Genomic DNA, 20,393 nt, shown 5'->3' with positions numbered 1-20,393 from the left:
TTCCTTCCATTGTAGTTATCTGTAGATGTAGAGTAAATAATCTTCGGCATTGCATACAACAGGGTCCATGACAGCGCAGAGATGTCTTGTATACATTTATGTCTGCAAAAATATTTTCTTACATTTATGCCTACGTGGTTGTTAAAAAGTAACAACTGTGAATGTTTCTGAGGGTGTCAATTTGGTCTTAACCTACACCTTTAGCTACTAAGCCAAAAGTAATATTAATACTGAATGTGGGGCCCTGAACAATAGTGACTCTTAAGTGGACATTGAGTAAAAACAGTCATGCATTGTTTTAGTACTCAGGATATTTTACCAATTACCTTTCCAAATTGTCAGGCCTCATATAGCACAGACACATCAAGAAGGCCCAGCCAAATGCCTTACTCAAATATTCAGGTCCAGTAGCTTATTGCATATTAATAGTTTTTATTTTGCTAAAGAAAAAATTTGGACAATTTAACAGGCATGAGAGCACCCGAGAATTCACTAAATGACAATGAATATGTTAAGCATTTCACAAACTCGTAATTAATCCAAGAAAAGAAGATTCTATAAGAGTAAAGGAAGTTCTTGTCTGTGAGACACAACTGGGTTCAGCAGTAAGCTACACAAGCTGCTTCTGAGCTCTCACAGCACCACCGTCATTGCAGCCCTGGCCTGGTGGTTCTTCTGATCTTTCCTTTCTAACTGATGATTTCCAAAAAAACTGTAAGTGATAGCTGCTCAGTTTTATAGCCTTAGATACAGAGAAGCAGGGAGATAACCAGTAATTCTTTGTTGACCAAACAAAAATTTCTGCTGCTAATTTCTACAAACCAGAATTCTGGAAAGGGTAATTCAGTAAAAATTCATCGTATGTTGACAGGCTGCCTGTGTTGGTGCTCTAGATGCTTAATCCTTCCAATTTGAAGAAAAATGAACCTACCTCCTAGAATTTTCAGAGGAACAATATAAAGCACAAAATGGCCATTGACTGCAATGACAGACTATAAATGCCCATCATCCAAATAAATTGTTAGGATTTTATCAGAATCTCTCTTTACTCCCACTGTTCAAGGTTCGAAAATGGAAATAAAGGCATAGAGGAGCAAAACTACTGCTTTTTTTTTTCCTTCTTATCCAACATGCATAGTGCTCTGGAATTACACTGAAAGACCCAAATATTAAAATTTCAATATACTTATTGTTATATGTACTTTTTTTCCTAGGTAACTCTGAGAGCAGTAGTTCCAAATTCACAAAATTTATTGTTCATACTGTCTAAAATGGGAGAAATACTGTAATCTATTATTTTGAAAAGTATTAAACTGCTAACATTTTTCTTCAAATCAGATTAAAATAATATAAAATGATGTTAAAATTAAGAATTTCTTTGAGTCACTCTAACAGTGAACCGCAATACCAGATGATTTGCAATCATGTATGAGTCAAGATTACAAAGGAGGAAAAGTGTAATGTCTACTCAAATATACAGTGGTACCTTGGGATTCACGAACTTGAGTCTTTCCACAATTCTGGTTGCACAGCGAATTGGATGAAAAACAAATCGAATTTAACGGTTAGGTTCACTGTTGACCTTATGGGGAAATCTGACTTGGGTCTTGTCCAGTCTGGTTTGCAGCCAGAGTCACAGAGAGAATGGAGTTCGTGAAGTGAGGTACAACTACCAGTAACAGTTTAACCAAGAATTTTTCTAATACATGCTGAAATATAAAAGAATTACTGATGTAGAAACCAGTCAAAATACTGAGTAAGTAGGCAAGTGGAAAGAAGTTATTGGAGGATGTTCCAATTAAAGAGTACTTAATTCATGTAATTAAATACTCTAGGAATTTGGAAGGAATATGGAGATCTGAGATTAACTGCATGTGGAAAGAAGAGGAAGTGTCTTGTCACTCAGAAACACTCCTGACTACTAAGTTATGAATTCAGGACAATTACTGTTAGATGTCTTTTACCAAACAAGTAGACAGACATGATCAAAAGATATAGATATAGATATAGATATAGATATAGATATAGATATAGATATAGATAGATATTAAAGTACCTACTATGTTCAATTACCTTAAGTCTTAAAGAAGTAAAATTCTTGCATAAAAGAAAATCAAAAAATCTTTTTTGCCATCCATACATCTGCTGAGGCAAAAACTGAACATGTATGTGAATGACACATGGGGCTGGCACTGTTTGTGATGTGTACATGTGTGCTACATACACCATCTTAACCTGAAAGAAGCTCCATTTTTAATCTGGGAAAAGAATTTAATAATATAGCAACTGTGCAATAAAAGGAAGTTTCACATACTAACACTCGCATGGGTAAATTAAATCTTACCAGTAGAAGCTCAGAACCTTCCTGTTTTTGTTTTGGTTAGTTCAAGTAAATCAGTGAGGGCAATTTCTATTCTGCAAAAGGCTAAAGGTTAGATCAGAGCTACAGAATGGTATCAGCATCTGATTTCCAAAACTACAAATTTGGAGATTAAAATACATGCGCCTGTAAGAATCATTCACCTGATAATATTTAAAAGCTAACTAATCAGAAGGTGTTGTTCAGTGGAGATTTTTCCCCCCACATTCCAATTAACTTGCTTTTTGGAATTCTTTCAACCAAAGCTCTGAGGGAACCACTTTTAACTCAAGAGTATGTTTATTCATTGCACTGAGCACAAGAACTCCCCTCCCAAACATGTACAAAGACCTACTCACCACACTGTTCTTTCCCTTCAACTTTGTTTATTGATGTACTGAACATGAAAAAGTACAAAGAATCCAAACACAAAAGAAAACATGTACAGCCTCTTAAATACTCAACAGAATATATTTTCTATTCCAACAGATGTGAATTAAGTCATACTGTACAACTTCAAATAAATACCAGCCTTACATTTTATTAAGTGCTCTGATAAACACTGTAAAGTGAAGCACAATTTGCATGCCCTCTCATCAATGCCTCGGTTTGCTACAGTAGTATAGGAAAGAAGCACGTAGCTGCTGTTTTCCCGTGAGGGAAACCTTATTTTTTTTTTTTTTTTTTTAAGTATATACATGTATTTTACTTTTTATTTTTTTTTTAAACGCAGAAGGTTAACTCTGACAATCTAAATGCACCTAAGGATATGAGAAAGTGCTAAGCCAATTGATTTCTGAATAGCATTGAGTGGGTCAGCATGAAAACTCGCTTATTCACTTTAGCACGCGCCTCACAGTATATGTACTGTACTATACTGAAAAATTTTAACTACAATTTTAAATAATAAAAAATAGAACTCAAAGCAACCGCAAAGATAATGTACAACTATGTTATGCATAGCACATTGCCTGTTCTAAGGGGAAGCATGTGAGCATCTCAGTTTATACAAAAAGCAGGACGTAACTATATAGTTCTCAGTGCATCCTGATGAAGGCAATTTCTACCTTCAGCTTTTTTGAAAATTTATTATAAGCTAGATGCTAATCAGAAAATATTTTGTATTTTTAAAATTTCTTTCATACATGGTAAAGACTTATTTTATTATTTCCCCAAATAGTGGTTTAAGCATCATACAAAGTTAAATTTCAATAGCATACAGATATTTATGATTTTTGTATGAAAAATGTAAGGAAATTTGTTCAAAACCTATGGTTATACTCATTTTTTTTTACCACAAACATATTTATAAACGAAAATGTAGCATCACCATAAACAGCTGAAGCTAGACTATCTACAGACAAAATTAGCAACGAATCTGATGCACTGTAAATTCAAGTCCTCAGGACAACAAAAGTGATTAAGCAAGACCTCAAGTAACAATGTTAATGCCATTTACAAAGGAAAAAACTGATACAAAAACATTCAAAACCTGAACATCACTTGGCATGTAAGGGGGAAAAAAAATCAAATTAGCTGAAAGGTTCATAAACACAAGGTCTTATTTACATTACACAAAGCTCAGGTGTTAGCCTTAAACGTAACTTTCAAAATACCTTCAAATATATCCAAACTCAGATCACTTTTGCTGATTTGCTGCAGTACAAATCATGTGCAACATCTTTTTTCCCTTAAGACAAAACAATTCTTCAAACAATACTGCAAGTACATCACTAAACACCATGAGCTCTATCTGAAGGGATTTCTTTAGGAAGAACAGATTTTTCCCCCATCTCTTGGTAATTTAAATTTCTTGCCTGCTCTTATATATTCTTTTGTAAATTTTTTATTTGTTTCAAAATCACAAATCAATGTGAGCCACCTATCACATAATAACCAGGACGACCAGACACTCCACTGGTGATCACAAAAACGAAACCAGCAGTGTTTCCCTCACTGATTCAATTCCTTTCATACAAAGATCTCAAAAGTATTTTCTACATCATAAATCTTTCTAAATTTTCCAACCACTGCAAATTTCCTGGTAAATTTTAAAAGCTCACTAGGTGTCATATGAAGAGATTTCTCAAAGTATTCAAGTCAAAATATTTGTTCCAGGACCAGTAAAAAGTTTCTCCAAATTTTCTTTTTTATAAAAATAGATGCTTTTTTTAAACCCACATCAAAGAGGCTCTTATCTCTTTGGCAAGGTACTGCTTTACGAAAAGTTCTCCAGTATTCTTACAATAAGCGTTTATAATGTAGCCCCCCCTTCCCCAACCCAAATCATAATTAAAAAATAAATACTGTTTTTAACTTCATAAATAAAAATGTAAACTTTCAAAATACTTTTCTTAGACATAATAGCAATGTTTTAAATGTAAACCAAACACAAAGCTAACCAGAAAAAGGAAGAAGAAAAAAAAGAAAAAAAAAAGGGGGGGGGGGGGGGACACAATCAACTGAAGAATTACAACACAAAGCCTCAATATTTACTCACAGGTTCAAGGCAGTTATGTAAAAAGAAAAGAAATGTCTTCCCTTAGCTGAAACACTTTAAAAGGTCCACCTTCTTCAAAGAAGGCAATAGAATGCAATGTGACAGGTAAAAACCCTGTACCTCTTGTCCATATTCAAACATAAAAGATATTTAAGAAGTTTTAATTCAAATACTAGCAATAAAAAATCTCACATATTTCTTAGGATGCTAAGTAGTCGTTTTATCCCCATCTCAACACTGACTTACAAAGACATTTACTAATGTATAAAGTTTCTCTTAACTTGCCTTTGTTGTATAGTTTTCATATATAAATGGACTGAGGACAAGAGCTCATTAGGCTTTGTGCGTTTTGTTTGTCTTAAAGGAGACCTGCAGTACTCTGTCTCCTAGACGGTATCCATTGAGGCTAGCTATTGCCATGGCAGCCTCATCATAGTTTGTCATAGTCACAAATCCAAAACCTTTGCATTTATTGGTGTTAAAGTCACGGATGACCTTCACGTTGGTGACAGCTCCAAAAGGCCCAAACATTTGCCACAGGATACTCTCATCTGCATCAGGAGCCAGGTTGTACACAAATATACACCACCCTGTTCCAGGGTGCCCAGGGATATTAATTCCAGCCAAACTGGTCATTCCATCAATGGTCATTGGAGAAAACCTACTAAACAAAATAGGAAACATACACACACATACACAAAATAGAAAGAGAAATTGGTTACAGCAATAGACTTACTTCTTTTCCCCTTTGTATCCTCAAGAATCTTAGCAATTACTCTCCTCAAACAGATACACACAACTATTCGGTGTTTCAACCAAGGTCTATGTGTAGCCTGCAGTTAAATGCTATACTACTGAGTTATTAATAAGTTGATAAATGGACATTATTTGCTGCACTGATTACTACTAACAAGGGCATATACACTTATAACTCCATGAATTAAGACTGTGTAATAAAACCAACACATACATAAAAACATGCTATAACGTCGCAATGCACTATGAAAAAAAAAAAAAAATGAGTTTTTAAAAGACCAAGTGGCATCCAGTAGTATAAAAATATCCCACGAACCATCCGTGCTTGAACAAACAACTTTCCATTACATTGTACATGCAAAATAAAACCCAACACAAACTTATGAGGGTGGAAATATCATTCCCCAAAGCAAAGAAACTAATTGTGTGTGGGAAGGAATTATGAGTATCATGAACCTCTATCATTACCTCTTTACTCCATAAGCCATATTGAGCAGATTGTCCAACCTGCAAAACATACATTTAGCAAACTTCAGTTTTTAATTTTCCCCTTGATGTTCTAGAAAGCTGGGCTCACTACTGCCACCTTCTGAGGGGATATTTGCACAGTATGTATATGTGAAATTTCAAAATGTTCAGTCTTTTCACATTCCTGGGAGAATGGGCACTCACTGCCATTGGACACTAGCTCTTCCACTGGATAAAGTGTGTCCCTACACAAAGCAAGTGCAAAGGAACAGTGGTGGTAGTCATCTGAGTACTCTTCCCAAAAAGGAAACCTGGGAGTTCTGGAATCACTAACATTTTGGTTCTCACCAGGCAAATTCTAAGTGCACTACTGAACTGAGAGGTACTCTATGCTATTACAAAATTACAACTTTTAATTTTCAAAACTCTAGGAGGTTCAAGGAATACAGGGCTAGTAAAAATAGTGGCATTAATATTCAACTGCAGTTTACTAAAATTTTTCTATTTCCTATTATTTTCCATTTATTAAGAACTTTCCTCTTTTAGAATCAAAAATTTATTGTATAATTACAGACAAAGAATATTACAGACAACTTGGCTAATGCTTTCCTTTCTCAAATGTGCTCAGCTAAGGTCCAGAAAAAGAAAGACCCACAGCAACAAAGCCAGGAGCTCAGAATCTGTGGCTGTTGCTGTATTTACACTGTTATGGGATGTATAGCTCAACTCAGTTTTAAGAAACTTGGCAAGAAATACAACAGCTTGAATGTTTCTTGAAATTTTTAATAGAAGGTGACTGGGATAAGTCTATTTTTCCCAATTTTATAAATGAGACTAGTTTTACAGCATTTGATTCTTGCTGCTTTATTAGTTTCAAAAATATACTTAAGAGACCCCATGTTTCTAGTGTTTATCAATAGATTTGTTCTAATTGTAGAAACAGATGTGTTCTAAAACACAGCTATATAACCACCCCCTCAACTGTCAAATGCTCAACACTCATAGGAGGTCCTTCTAATACTCATCAAAGGTAAGCCTGAATAAAGTATCAAGCTTTTTTGTCTAACCTGTGGCACAACTTAGAGCACACATAAAAATAATTCCCTCTAGCTTTAGAAAAGCTAAAAATCTCTTCTATCTTTCCACATTGAAGTAAGAATGTTGTCTTTGCACATTTTTGCTTCCAGTCTCCACTGGGAGATTATGAAAATGAAAATGGAAGGAAATGGAACAAATCACAATGACAAAGGCTCCTCATGTGCGCATCTGTGTCTGTGTATCTGGGTGTCTATCTCTCTTTCCTTTTCATGTACCACTAAACATGGAACACGCACCTGAGTCACTGTAATTTTTTCAACAAATATCTAGTGATCAAAACAAGGCAACAAGTTATCAAGACATCAACTACTTAATTACATAATGAAAACTATCAGGAGGAGAAGTTAGGCAAGCTTGTTCACACATTCACGGGATAGAGTGGCACATGTGTGAAAAGCATATATATGGGAGGGTTTCAAGTTGTGCAGAAGCAGGGCTGGGGGTCCTGAGTTCAATACACACATATATTCTGCAGAAGTGACAGTAAGTTTCATACTTTATACTCAATGAAAGTCACAAATACCCACCCCCCAAAAGCGATGAACACACATTGGCATCATTTAGGTAAACAGCAAGTTACCTAAAGCAGAAAACTGCATCAACTTGCTGAAATGCTTGATAAAGGATCATTTGGTATAAGATACATGTAAAACAAAACAGCAAATGACTGCCTCTGTCCAAAGTGCTGAAAGGCCACATTTCAGAGGCACTTTATCCTTGCACTCAAAGTTACACCACCTGGATGTGTGATGGGGCTTTGCCATCAAACACTTCGGAATACAACTAAAAATCTAGTGAGAGCGTTTCATTAACTAACATATCAGTATTTTTTACAGCCAATTAGAAACCAAATCTGCCCCAGAAGTAAAAGACAGACATCTCAATTCCCCAGTTCCAATCCATCCCTGGACTCTCCAGGATGGATGCTGAGAATATTCACACTGGGCTCTCTGAGGACCCTCCCAAAGGGCCTCATAGTTTCACTACTGGTGAAATCCTGTATGATACATCATTTTCACTGAATTTACTGAATTATTCATTTGCCTCCCTTTTAAGTCTTCTGAGACTTAAAGCAAACCACACATCTTCTCCTACCACCAGGAATAGTAAGAAGGTGCACAGGTTCCAGAACACAGGGCCTGCAACTGGTCCTGTCTACTTGGAGCCAAGCCCAGTTGTCCTATCTGTCTCAGTGGCACATGTCCATATCTACCCAGGCAGCTCAGAGAAAATAGCAGGTCTCCACATGAGTGTGTACTGTGCAACCCAACTCTGTTAGCAGTCTAAAAACTATAAACTAGACAGTTTCAAAAGAAAATGGTATTAATACCTTGGACATAAGGATCACCGCAACTGTTACGTCTTTGCTGGGCATGTACACAGTTCAAGGACATCTTTTATATGTGGTCATTTAAAATGCAAATCAGTTTTTAAGCAGAGATCAGAATGATGGCGGAGAGGATGCATGATGATCTACTATACTATGGTAAATATTAAAGACTGCATTAAACATATAGTATTATTTTAAACTAATATTTCTTTAGCTGCTTTTACTAACTGCACTCTGCCCAGTTCCTGCATTCAATTTCTATGCATCACATGTTTTCTAAAGAAAGACTGAGCAGCCCTCAGAGGTGAAAAATAACATTCTCACCTGTTTTTCAGCCTGGACACAATCCACTTTACACGTAGCAAGTTAAGAGGATTTGGAAGATTAAATTGTACAATATAGCTTAAATTAAAATAATCTTCACTTTTAAAAAAAAGTAGCTTTAAAAGGATTCCTATGGTGGGGGGAATAATCAAGTTGAGGACGACAGTAGAGAGAAGAGCCAATCATTTTTCCTCTCCTAGGTACAAGCCACCATATGAGCTTAGGCGCAAGATAACCCAACATGTCTCATGTAAAGTCAGGAAATTCAAAATTATCAACATATTATGCATACTGCTTTAAAGGGACATTTACTAAAATATTAGATAATTAGGAATACATTTAATATACTGTATATTTTATCCAATCTCATTTTCTGTGTTTGACTAGTTTATACAGTTTAGCTAACATCCACATATAAGGAGCACATTCAAGTACAGGGGAAATGAGAAATTAAAGTCACAGATAAAAATACATGGAAAGCCCAATCTTGAGAAATAAAACTCTAAATCCTATAATTATCAAAATCTCTACAAGTCACAGACTAATACTTGCTTTGAAATAACCAAAACAAGTTAATTCAAACAAGATCAACTTCCCTCTTACCCAATAAAACATCATCTGTCTGCTAAGAATGAGAAAAGTTAGTCAAGAAGCCAGACATCTGACTATTCCAAAAGAAATCCATAGAGGCCATCCAGAGAGCTCAGTGGACTAAGGCGCCGGCTTAGGCAAAATCGCAGGGACCAGGGCTGGTTCCCTGGCACCACAGGCTGTGTTGGCCCCGCCCCCGGGGCACCCTGAGATAGCAAGTGAGACTGGGCATGGTGGCGCACACCTATAATTCCAGTGCTTGGAAGGCTGAAAATAGGAGGATCACTATGAGTCTTATCTGTGTAGATCAGACAGACCCTATAGACCCTATATTAAATGCACGAAAAAGAAAGAAAAAAAAAAAAAACTGCAATGAGTCAACATTCCTCAAATGCAACTCAACTGATTTAAACAGACCTTTAAAAATTCATAAGGGCTCATGAAAGCAGACACATAGGCCATTAGACCAGACCATATTCAGTAAATTAAAGCTGCTCCACAAGAACATGAAAATGCATACTCTAAAGTTTAATCCAAATATCATATCCCAAGAACACACTAAATGGCCCTGACCTACGCTATTCACCCAAATAAAAAAGGCTGATTTTGAAAACTAAAGTCAATTAAGTACTATCAGACCAACGGTGCTCATGTTAAAATAATTATCTGGTTACTAATATGGGTTGAATGATCCATAAACCTCAAAAGCTCACTTTCAAACTTAATTCTTATTACATGACTTTTATTTTTTACCTAAGAGATATGGAATACTTCATAAATATTAAAATTTTATTGACTGTTACTATACTTCTCATAACTTGTACTCTCTAATCTGAAGTCCCAAGGTATTACGACAACATAAAAACCATGAATTTCCTAAATGCTCGCTGGAAAGTGACAAACTCAAAGCTAAGGGCATTGAAATGCAAATACTAGGGATGAAATATTTGTTCAGGAAAACAGAACTGAAGTACAGGAAAAAAGCAAAACAACAACACATTCATTCTTTTTTTTAAAAAAAAAAGATAGCCTTTTTTTGTCTTTCTGTGAGGCATGTCTTATATGTAGTTTATTTTTTTTTTTAATTTTATTTATGTGGGGGGGCAGCTCAGCCCACCAGGGTGCAGGACTGGCTGGCATGTGGTGCTGGGGGATTGAACCGCGGTCCCTGTGCTTTGCTAAGCTTGTTCTAAGTAGGTGCTTCAGACCACTGAGCCATCTCACCAGCCCCAACACACTCATTCTTAATTCAAGGATCTATGTAAATTGAAAGGAGGTGCCATCTTTATTCAAGGTAATGACGGTCAAGTTAAAAATATTTAAAGAAAAGCACCAATCACACATCAGGCTAAACACGAACTGTGGAAATAAATCAGTTGTCCAACACCCAGTCTAGACCACACAATGCCCAGTTCATCTGGCTCTCTGGACAGAGGCTGAGGGAGAACAATCACCTGTTCTCTCCACACCCAGGTTCCCTTCCAACTGACTCCCCTTATTTTCATCTGTCAAAATTTCTCTAGGAGTCATGGAAGAAAGTTTCTAAGTTTCTCATTTATTGATAAAGCTCCAAAAAAGATACAGACACACAATGCATAGATGATAAAAATATATTTAACCATCAGAACCTCCTCTGAGGGGGCCAGCCAAATAGCTCAGTGGATTAAAGTACCTGCAAGCAGGCATAGGAGCCAGGGTTTGACTGCCAGGCTTGCTGTGCAGATGCCACCCCTGGGTGCACTGAGACAGCAATTGAGACTGGGAGGCCATTGAGACTGGGCGTGGTAGTGCATCTGTAATCTCAGCACTTGGGAGGCTGTACACAGGACAATCACTACGAGTCTGAGTAGTGAGACCCTCAACACCCTGTAGACCCTTCTCTAAAACGCAAAAAAGAACCTCCTCTGAGGGCTGGCAACATAGCTCAGCAGTCTAAAGCGCCTGCTTAGGCAAGTTTCAGGCAAGCATGTAGGGACCTTGCGGTTTGACCCACAGTATCACATGCAGCACCATGGTGCGCTCAGACAGACAGACAGACAGACAGACAGACAGACACACACACACACACACACACACACACACACACACACACACATCCTCTGAAAGCTCTATCCCATCAGAAGTAAAAACCACAGGTCTCTGAGGAGAACAGCTAATGGACTAAGAGACAATACTGCAGTCATCACCACCAATGCAGCAGGAGCCACCTGATATTTTTACAATCAGGGTGAATTCATTTGCCTGAATTCTGTCTTTGGGGTCCTCTAGTTGGATCTTCATCAAAATTTAATCCTAATTCTAGAAACACTGCTAACCATAAAACAAAAATGCAGCCTAAGTTACAAAAAAATTACTAAGAATTTAAACTAATAATTTTCTACTAATAGCAAATTAAAGTTAACTTGACAGGCTGGTTAGGAAACACCTATAAAATTACTTCGAGCTTGTCTTATATACGGGGGTCTCAAAAAAAAAAAAAAAAAAGGTATACATACTTCAGTAAAACACAAATAGTATGGTGTTTTTTTTAACAGATGGTGTTACCCTCATACGGGAGACCCTAAAGAATATCATGTATCACAGAAAACCCACTAAACTGCCAGCCCTTAGAGAAGAAACTTGAAATTCATGCACAGCAATCTCAATGACCACAGCTACCTAATCAGTAGCTTGTCTGGAAACCACTGGCTACCACTTAGAGCACTTCTTATAATAGCAGAAGCCAAATATAACTTGTATTAATCTCATGATGTCTAAATAAATTCAGTTTTAAAATACTTATGCAAGTTTTTTCCTGAAGTGTGCACACATGTACACATTTTTAGTGGAATGAAAACACACACACACACACACACACACACACACACACACACTACCACAGGGAAAAACTAGAGAGCAAGCTAAAAACATAAAGTTTCTCCAGAATGCCAAGTATCAAGTAGCCTCTGAATCTCTCCTCTGGTCCAACTGCCACTATCATCTATCAACTGAAGTTGATGGTGACAGCATTTCTATTTCACTGAATTTTTTTTCCACAAAGCTACAGCAGCAAATCTCAATTGGAGACACAGTCACACTGTTCAAATGTACCATTTCTTTGCTCAGGGCAAAAGGCAACTTAGGTAGGAACACAACATGGTGTTTATGACAACTCTCTTGTATCTCAAGTAAAACACTTGAGTTTTGGGGTTGTTTGTTTCTTGATGGTGATGAGGATCAAACCTAGGATTTTGTGCACGTAAGGCAAGAACACTATCACTGAGCTACATCCCCAAGCCACTTGAGCATTTAAAAAAAAAAAACAAAAAACGAGATAGTTTCAATGATTTATCCCCAATGGAAAAAAAAAAAAAGGTAGAAAACAGAATTCTTCCATCTTAATAGGTTAAGTTCATGATTATAATTTCAGTAATTGTTCCACCTCAGGAAAGAGAGGAAGAAGGAGAGGGAGAGGGAGAGAAAGAAGGGGAAGGGGGAGGAGAGGGGGGAGGAGAGGGGGGAGGAGCCAGTGAAGTGGGGAGAAGAAGAGGGAGAGGGAGAGGGAGAGGGAGGCAGTAAAGGAGGGAAAGGGGAAGAAAGGGAGTGGGAAGGAGACAGGGAGAGAGAAAAAAGTGATACACTTGTAATAAAAGAAAAATGAGTGTGGGGGCTAGATGACATTATGGCTACAGTATACCATATGGTAAAAAAAGACATTTTAAAATGTCTTGAAAAATATACTGAATGACTTGTTTATAAAAGCAAAAAAAGTCTTAAGAGTTCTGTTTAATCTATTAAGGTCACTATTCTTCTCACATGCAGGTTAGGGGTGTTTTATATGACTCTTGATTTGGTTGTTACCCCAAGATACCAAAACTCAGAAAATTAGAACATTTATATTTGTCAATAACATAGAGTATTAAAAATGTACAAATAGAGGCCAGCGAGATAGCTCAGTGGACTAAAGCGCCTACTTAGGCAAGTGCAGAGAGGGTCTGACCCTGCGCAATACATGCCATACCAGCCGCGTCCCCAAGACTGCGCTGGCCACAGAATCTGGGCATAGAGGCAGACACCTGTAATCTCAGAGCTGGGGAGGCTAAAAACAAGAGGATCACTATGAGTCCAAGCTGCACACTGAGACCCTGTAACAACAAAATACATTTTTAAAAAGAAAGAAAAGTGTATAATAGAATCTAAAGTTAAAATAAATCTTACTTCAAAAATGACCGCAATTTTCCTCAACCTTTTCAAAAAAAATTTTTGAAGTTATGAACAGAATATATTTATTGAGGGAAAGAAAGCTCTGTCCAAGAGAGGGACAGAAGGGGGGGGTCTCGAGTGGATGGTCCTCTCAAATTTTTAAAAAATATTTATGTAGAAGAAATTTTTATATTAAAAATTTTGTTAAGAAACATTTAATCAAAAATTACATATCACAATTTTTCTTGTTCAGATAGGGCAAGTGTAGTATCTTTAATTATAAAATAACATGTGAAGGTTTATCTATATAAAATTATACTTTTTTTTTAACGGAACCAGGGATTGAACTCAGATCCTTGCATTTGCCAGTGAAGCGCTTATCCTACACTGAGCCATATCCCCGGCCCCTATACTTTCTATCAATTATCTACTTATGCATTTTATTTCTGTGTCTGAAGGATATCCATTCTTTCTCCAGTATATATTCAAAAAAGTACGGGCAACAGAATGTTTGATAAATGTCAATGCTTATAGAACTTGGGGTCACTGATGTTATTGTAAAGGGAGATGGTTCACATGTGCAATATATGCAGATCTATTCTTTATCTTTTATGGAAACAGAAATGAAATTGTATCAAAATTTTTAAAAAGTAATACTGAGCATTTCTTTTGTTAGTGTCACTGTTATTCTATGAATCATGCAGAGGTTAGTAAATTACCACTCACAGGCCAAGTCAAGGCTGCCACTAGTTGCTATGATGGCCCAAAAGCTAAAAAAAGATTTTATATTTTTAAAAACTTGCTAAGGGGCAGGTGGGGAGATAGCTCAGTAGAATAAGCACTTGCCTGGCAAGCAGAAGGTTCTGAGTTCAATCCCCGGTATGGGGGTGGGGGGGACCTTGCTAAAAGACACAGATATATGTACACACCATTATGCATAAAGCCTATTTATTACTGTATGATTCCTTACAGAAAACATGTGCCAACTATTAAGCTATAAGAAAAAAAGGAATGGTGGAATCCATTTGTAGAACTTAGTATATTCACAAAGGTCATATATATACACACACACACACACACACACACACACACAGAAAGAACTTGCCATAAAACTTAAAACACACACACATACACAATCTTATCAAGAAAAACATTAAAAAGGGAAACCAAAAACTCTGGGAACAGTTCACTAGACCCTAGAAATCTGTACATCAAAATTTCTCAACCAATATTTTGAGCCAAATAATATGCGGTTGTTGGCCATCCTGTACACTGCAGGAGGTTTCACAGCATTCCTAGCCTTGACCCACTAGATGCTAGTAGCATCTCAACCTCAATTATGCCAACAGGAATGTCCTCAGACATTGCCAAGTGTCCCCCAGAGGTAAAACTAGTCCTGGTGGAGAACCACTTTGTAGATTATTGCTGTTCTGTCTTTACTTTCATTAAGAGCAACAGAAACTATTCCACAAATATGTGTTTTGCCCTGTGCCCATAAAAAGAAAGAACAACAACAATGACAAGAACAATTAGATATCCTGTCAATAAAAGTACTGGCAGTAAACCTGAGCATTCTCTTTCAGTTTAGTAGCTGGGCACAAGAACTAGACCAGACTTACCTAAAACGCTGTGCCTGCTGAGCTAGCGGTCCTGGATACCTTCTGTTTGGAGACTGGTACAGCTGGGAAAGGATGGCCTGATTGGTTTTTTGGCTTGGATTATTAGCAAACTTTACAGTGATTGGCTCTGTGGCACCAGGAGGTTTCTGGCCATTTAAGCCTTTGATAGCTTCTTCTGCCTCAATCCGCTTGTCAAATCGAATAAACCCTACACCCCTTGATATGCCTATGGTGGGTGTGAGTAAAGATTTGGGAAAGAGGGAGTAAAAGGGGAGGGGAAGGAGAGAAGAAAGGATATATTAATTTTTCCTTCTCAAGAACATCTTTTCATCCACAAATAGCATTTGCCACAAAAAACATGTCAGAAGTTTTACCTTAGCATTCCAGTCTATAATCATAATTTTGCATTTCTTAAATATGTGAAATCATCTATACAGTTTGGCTACTCATTACCACATGCCTTCCAATAAAAGCCAAGGAAGCACAACTTTTTATGACTTTTCTCCCTATTTCCTTTCTCTCTCCCTCCCAATACACTCTTTTAACAATGACAATAGAAAGCCTGAATTCTATTTTTCAAATTGTGCTATTGGACAAGCACTGTAGAAATGAGGGGCACAGTATCTACTCGTCTTATAATTAGAAAAGAAACAGATTTGCTTAAATTGTTTTGTTTTGTTTTAAAGATGCACCATGGAAGAAAGACACATATTCCAGCTAAAATTTTAAATAATGCATACAACTGAATATGCAGTCTTAATATTATCAGTTTTTTAAAAAAAAAAAATACTTGAAGAGTCTTTTTTGATTCTCTGATGCTCCCCCAGGTTTGTAACAAGCTATACTTCATATTACAAATTAAATGAAGATAAAGAAGCAAAAGAAGACCTAAATTTTAAAAATAAGTAAGTAAGTAAAGCATCAAAGTTTTCTGGCCTCAGAAGCACTGCTTGTAAGTATCGAAGGCCATTCCATATTCACTTTCTCTACACTTAAAAAAACTAGTATAGCAAAGCATAGGGATGGCCAAAACTACTTCTAGCTTATAAGAAAAGGCAGCAGAAAACTTAGTTCTTTCTATTTAATTAGCTTAAACAGGCTAAGTGTAGCATGGCCAAAGCTGTTCATCATAAGATAAGCAGTGGCAAGAAAATGGTTCCTTGCCAAGTAAACAGATATTAAAAGTAACAATGGGAGACTAGTAGGTACAAAGGTATAGATGATTTAGAATATTTCAATGAAGAAAAAGAGTTACTGAGAAAAGGCACTAGATCATCATGATTTAGATGAACTTTAAAAAGAAAGGTCTACTTGCCTTACAATTGATGCTGTATAAGGTTAATGGCCCAGACATTTCTGAGGTAAAGCATTTTTCCATATATGCTTAAACTCAGCCCCTATTGCTTTACTTTTTATATTTAAGGTATTAACTACTGCACACTACCACCTAATAGATGACTTAATACTGCACGTTTTGCTATTTTAACTGCAGGCAAAGGAGTAAGATTTCCTTGAAAGCTCCAAATACAAAGATTAAATGATAGTAAGAGCATCCACTCATTCATCTGTGAGTTCGTCTTGAGGACTAGTAATCCCTAGGACTCAAATGTTCTACTAATTTGCAATGACATGACCTTACACAGACTGAACCATCTGAAAGAATTGTCCTGAAACTTGAATGTTGCCTCAGAATAATTTGAAAGTAAGAAACACTCCCACCCGCCTAGAATTTCACTCTGCCGGCTGTGGGTGGGGTCCAAGAATCTGCAAGGCTGGCAAGCTACTAAAAGGAAGCTAACATTGCGGGTGTAGGGCAGTGTACTTGAGAATCACTGACTACACCACAAGGTGGTGAGCTAGGTCCACCTGTGATCCCACATGCTCAAAACACACTGCCAGTTAAGGAATGAGATGGCCTTTAACTGATGAAGTCACAGTTAAAGTCTTAACTGTATCACAGATGAAGTCTTCTCTCATTTCTCCAAGTTCTCATTAAGAATGAATGGATTGAAAAAGCTGAATGATATCAACAAATGACATTTCTATTGCTCTAATTCTTTTTCTTTTCTTTTGTTTTGTTTTTTGGTACCGGGGATCGAACTCATGACCCTATGCTTGCCAGGCAGGAACCTAAGCTGCTGAGCTATCTCCCTGGCCCTGCTCTGAATAAATTCTATCCAGATTGTTGTGCCTAGACATCTATTTAATCCTATCAGTCTGTGTGATATAACACTGTGGTCGATGCATAAGGATAATTATGAAATAATTAATGTAGCTAAAACCGTATTCTATATACTCTCACCTAGATTTTTTTCATGATAGCAAAATCTATAAACCATTATTCTAGGTATTTATACAGTGGTAGATATCTCTTGTCCTAGAACTCTAAAGGTGGTACTTTCCATGAAGTTAATCAATAGCACATGGGAAACTTTGATCAAATTCAGAGCAACCAAATTAATCTTCATTTGAAAACTTAAAACTTATCCTAATCTTATTCTGTGGTTAATCTGCTGTTTTCATTTTTTAAAGTTCACACATTGCATTCTATAAGATCTTAATATAGCTGCTTAGGAAAATCACACTTGAGGTGGTTTTTCTACTACCTTACCACATTTTTTCTATTTTTAAAAAGATGCTTCTAAAAGAGTGTAATTTTTGTAACAGAAAACAATGTATCTGTATCTTGCTTTAAAAATCCATAGTGCAATCTATATCATCAACTTTCCTTTAACTAAAAGCTTTGGCTAGAAGTGCTCCTACACAAAAAATATTCTAATAAATACTGTATTCCTTTTGTTTTAATTTGGTAGAAAGCTACCTAAGGCATAAAATAAAATTTCAATATTTTGTATTTTTATACGTGCCTATGCACAGTATGAACGTGAAAAACAAGCTCAGCAGCATGCACTACTGTAGATGTAGCATAATCCTCCCTTAAAGAACTAGTGGCATACTGCCTACATTAAATTTTGCTTTTTAATACTGCTTATTAGTACTTTATAAGGAAGACACTTTTTTTCACATAGCAGCTTGCAAATGAAGATTACTGCATCTATAAATTTACTGCAAGCCATGAAACAGGCTTCAAACCTACACCTTCAGGGTGGAAGTGACTCAAATTCACTCACTACACTCCACAATCTATTTTTGTCCGTGCGTATTTATGAACAATTTCAGCAGAAAATTGCATTTTCTGGCACACATATACCTTTGATGTGTTACAGAAGCAAGATTGCTGTATGGGAAGACAGAACATTTCACAATCTGCCAGTCAAAGTGAGCAAAAGACTGTCCAGAACTACTGCCTACTTACCAGTAACCTGGTCAACAAGAATACGAGAAGTAATAATTCGTCCATATTGTGAAAACAGCTGTTCCAATTCCTTCTGGGTCATTGTTTTTGGAAGTCCACTGACATACAAGTTTGCATCTCTGATAGAAGCTGAACTTGGGCGAGCATAGGAAACCTGGAAAATGGCAATATAATTAAGTATGCTATATACTCAATCACTTCCTCACAGAAAGAGCATTGAATGCACATTGATACCAATGCAAGCCTGGTATTAAATGCTTGCTCATTTCTGGAGAAGTTCGAGACAAATGAGAAAGGCTATTCTTCTGGGTGGAGAGGAAAGAGCATTTGCTCCTAGAGGATTTGTAAATTCTCAAACAGACTAGCTGGGCATATAGCATAGTACCGTTTAGAATAATAGGCTGTCCTCAGTGGAGCCAACTCAAGAACAATCATTATAGGCTTAAGCTAAACTCACTGAACACATTGGGATGTTTTCCAGCCTTTCCCATCTCCAGCCCTGGTGGTGCCACATTTCTAAATATTCACCCTCTAACTGCTAAATATTCCCTTTGAGTTAATACCAAAATAATTCTGTCTCATAAATTTGCAGATGTACTTGAGTATACTTGAGTATACCCTTATTCTCCTTTGTCCATTTTCTTATCTACAAGTTTCAAAAGTTCCTTATCTTTGAATTATAGTACCAAGATTGTGTACAGATCAAGGACAGTAAGTCTGTATTTGTTTATAACCAGCACTATTCGTATCCCCCAAACATCCAGTGAAAGCCCAAATGTGACAGATGGTAAAATATTTTATCATTAAGGCCTATCCAATACCATGTTGATTATGAAGGTCCATAATAGCTTACTGGACTAAAGCATTTAATGAACAGTTCATCAAATTGTCTAGATCTCTAGACCAAATTATAATCAATGCCTTTGCCCATAATCTCTCTCAGCCAGTATGTAGATAGCTGTGAATCTCATAAGCTACTTCTGGCCACACTGTCTTTGTAACTGTGAGCTCTTTAGATTAGTCAATAAAAGAACAGAAATTTTATATAACAGTCCATTTTTCATATCACTCATAAGAAGACTAATGAGTCTCATTCTAAAACTGATCTGCTAGGGTTCTACAAGGTGGTTACTTCTGCCTGCTCTATTTATCTATTACTATTCACCTTCAATCTACTTTATCATCCATAAAGAATCTTTTCCAACTAACACTAACACAAAGGAAACTTTTAACGTAGAACACCAAGTATTTTTCCCTTGGTTTAAATTTTGCCTGCAACTCTGTCAACATATTATTTTAACTTTCCAGGAAAAGCAAAGTTTTATACTACTTTATAGAGTTCTTATAAAGATTCCACTGTTGCCTCAGTGTTTATATTTGATCTTCCAACCCTGTATTCAACTAGTTTATTAGTAAGTGAAAATGCAACTGTTGCTACAAATCTAAATCACGTTGGCACTGTCTTGTCTTAAAGAAAGAAGGAAACTGGGATAATAACAGTGGAGAAGATAAATATTCTTTTTTTTTTTTTAGAATTTTGAGATTTTTTTCATTTGAAAATAATCTTAATGCTATTAAATTCACAAATATGCTAATTTAAATACCCAATCCTATTTTATCTAAAACACACATTGCAAACATACAAATGTCTATTCTCTCCACATGTCAGTGCCCATTTGTATCATGGTTTGAAATGGGAGAATAGATTTTTTCCCCTTAATCTGCAAGTCAGTAGGTGTTTCTTTACAGTTAACGTTAGCAAAATTCATACAAAATAGTAATTAACAATGGTCTTCTTTACTTGTTAACTCACAAGGAAACACCTTCAAAACTGCATTTTGTTAAAGTTT

The 20,393-nt window shown here is 36.5% G+C and overlaps 1 protein-coding gene across 21 annotated transcripts in view; it reads right to left on the bottom strand.

The window, feature by feature from the left end:
• Nucleotides 1-2,719: 2,719 nt before the first annotated feature.
• Elavl2 (ELAV like RNA binding protein 2) overlaps nucleotides 2,720-20,393 on the bottom strand; it is a 175,174-nt gene continuing 157,500 nt past the window's right edge. For 7 of the 21 annotated variants that reach the window (XM_023723493.1, XM_023723496.1, XM_023723497.1 and 4 more), the window contains 4 exons: nucleotides 18,544-18,697; nucleotides 15,228-15,453; nucleotides 6,084-6,122; nucleotides 2,729-5,520 (listed from right to left, as the gene is read on the bottom strand). In XM_023723493.1, the coding sequence (XP_023579261.1) occupies nucleotides 5,193-5,520; nucleotides 6,084-6,122; nucleotides 15,228-15,453; nucleotides 18,544-18,697 (747 nt within the window). In that variant the 3' untranslated portion in view covers nucleotides 2,729-5,192. Of the gene's footprint in view, nucleotides 5,539-6,083; nucleotides 6,123-15,227; nucleotides 15,454-18,543; nucleotides 18,698-20,393 lie in introns of all 21 variants that reach the window. The other 14 variants (XM_023723494.1, XM_023723495.1, XM_023723499.1 and 11 more) reach the window with 6 other exon arrangements.

This window comes from Octodon degus, unplaced genomic scaffold (assembly GCF_000260255.1).
Source record: "Octodon degus isolate 3935 unplaced genomic scaffold, OctDeg1.0 scaffold00099, whole genome shotgun sequence".
Lineage (NCBI taxonomy): Eukaryota > Metazoa > Chordata > Mammalia > Rodentia > Octodontidae > Octodon > Octodon degus.
This window is presented reverse-complemented; position numbering and strand designations above follow the sequence as displayed.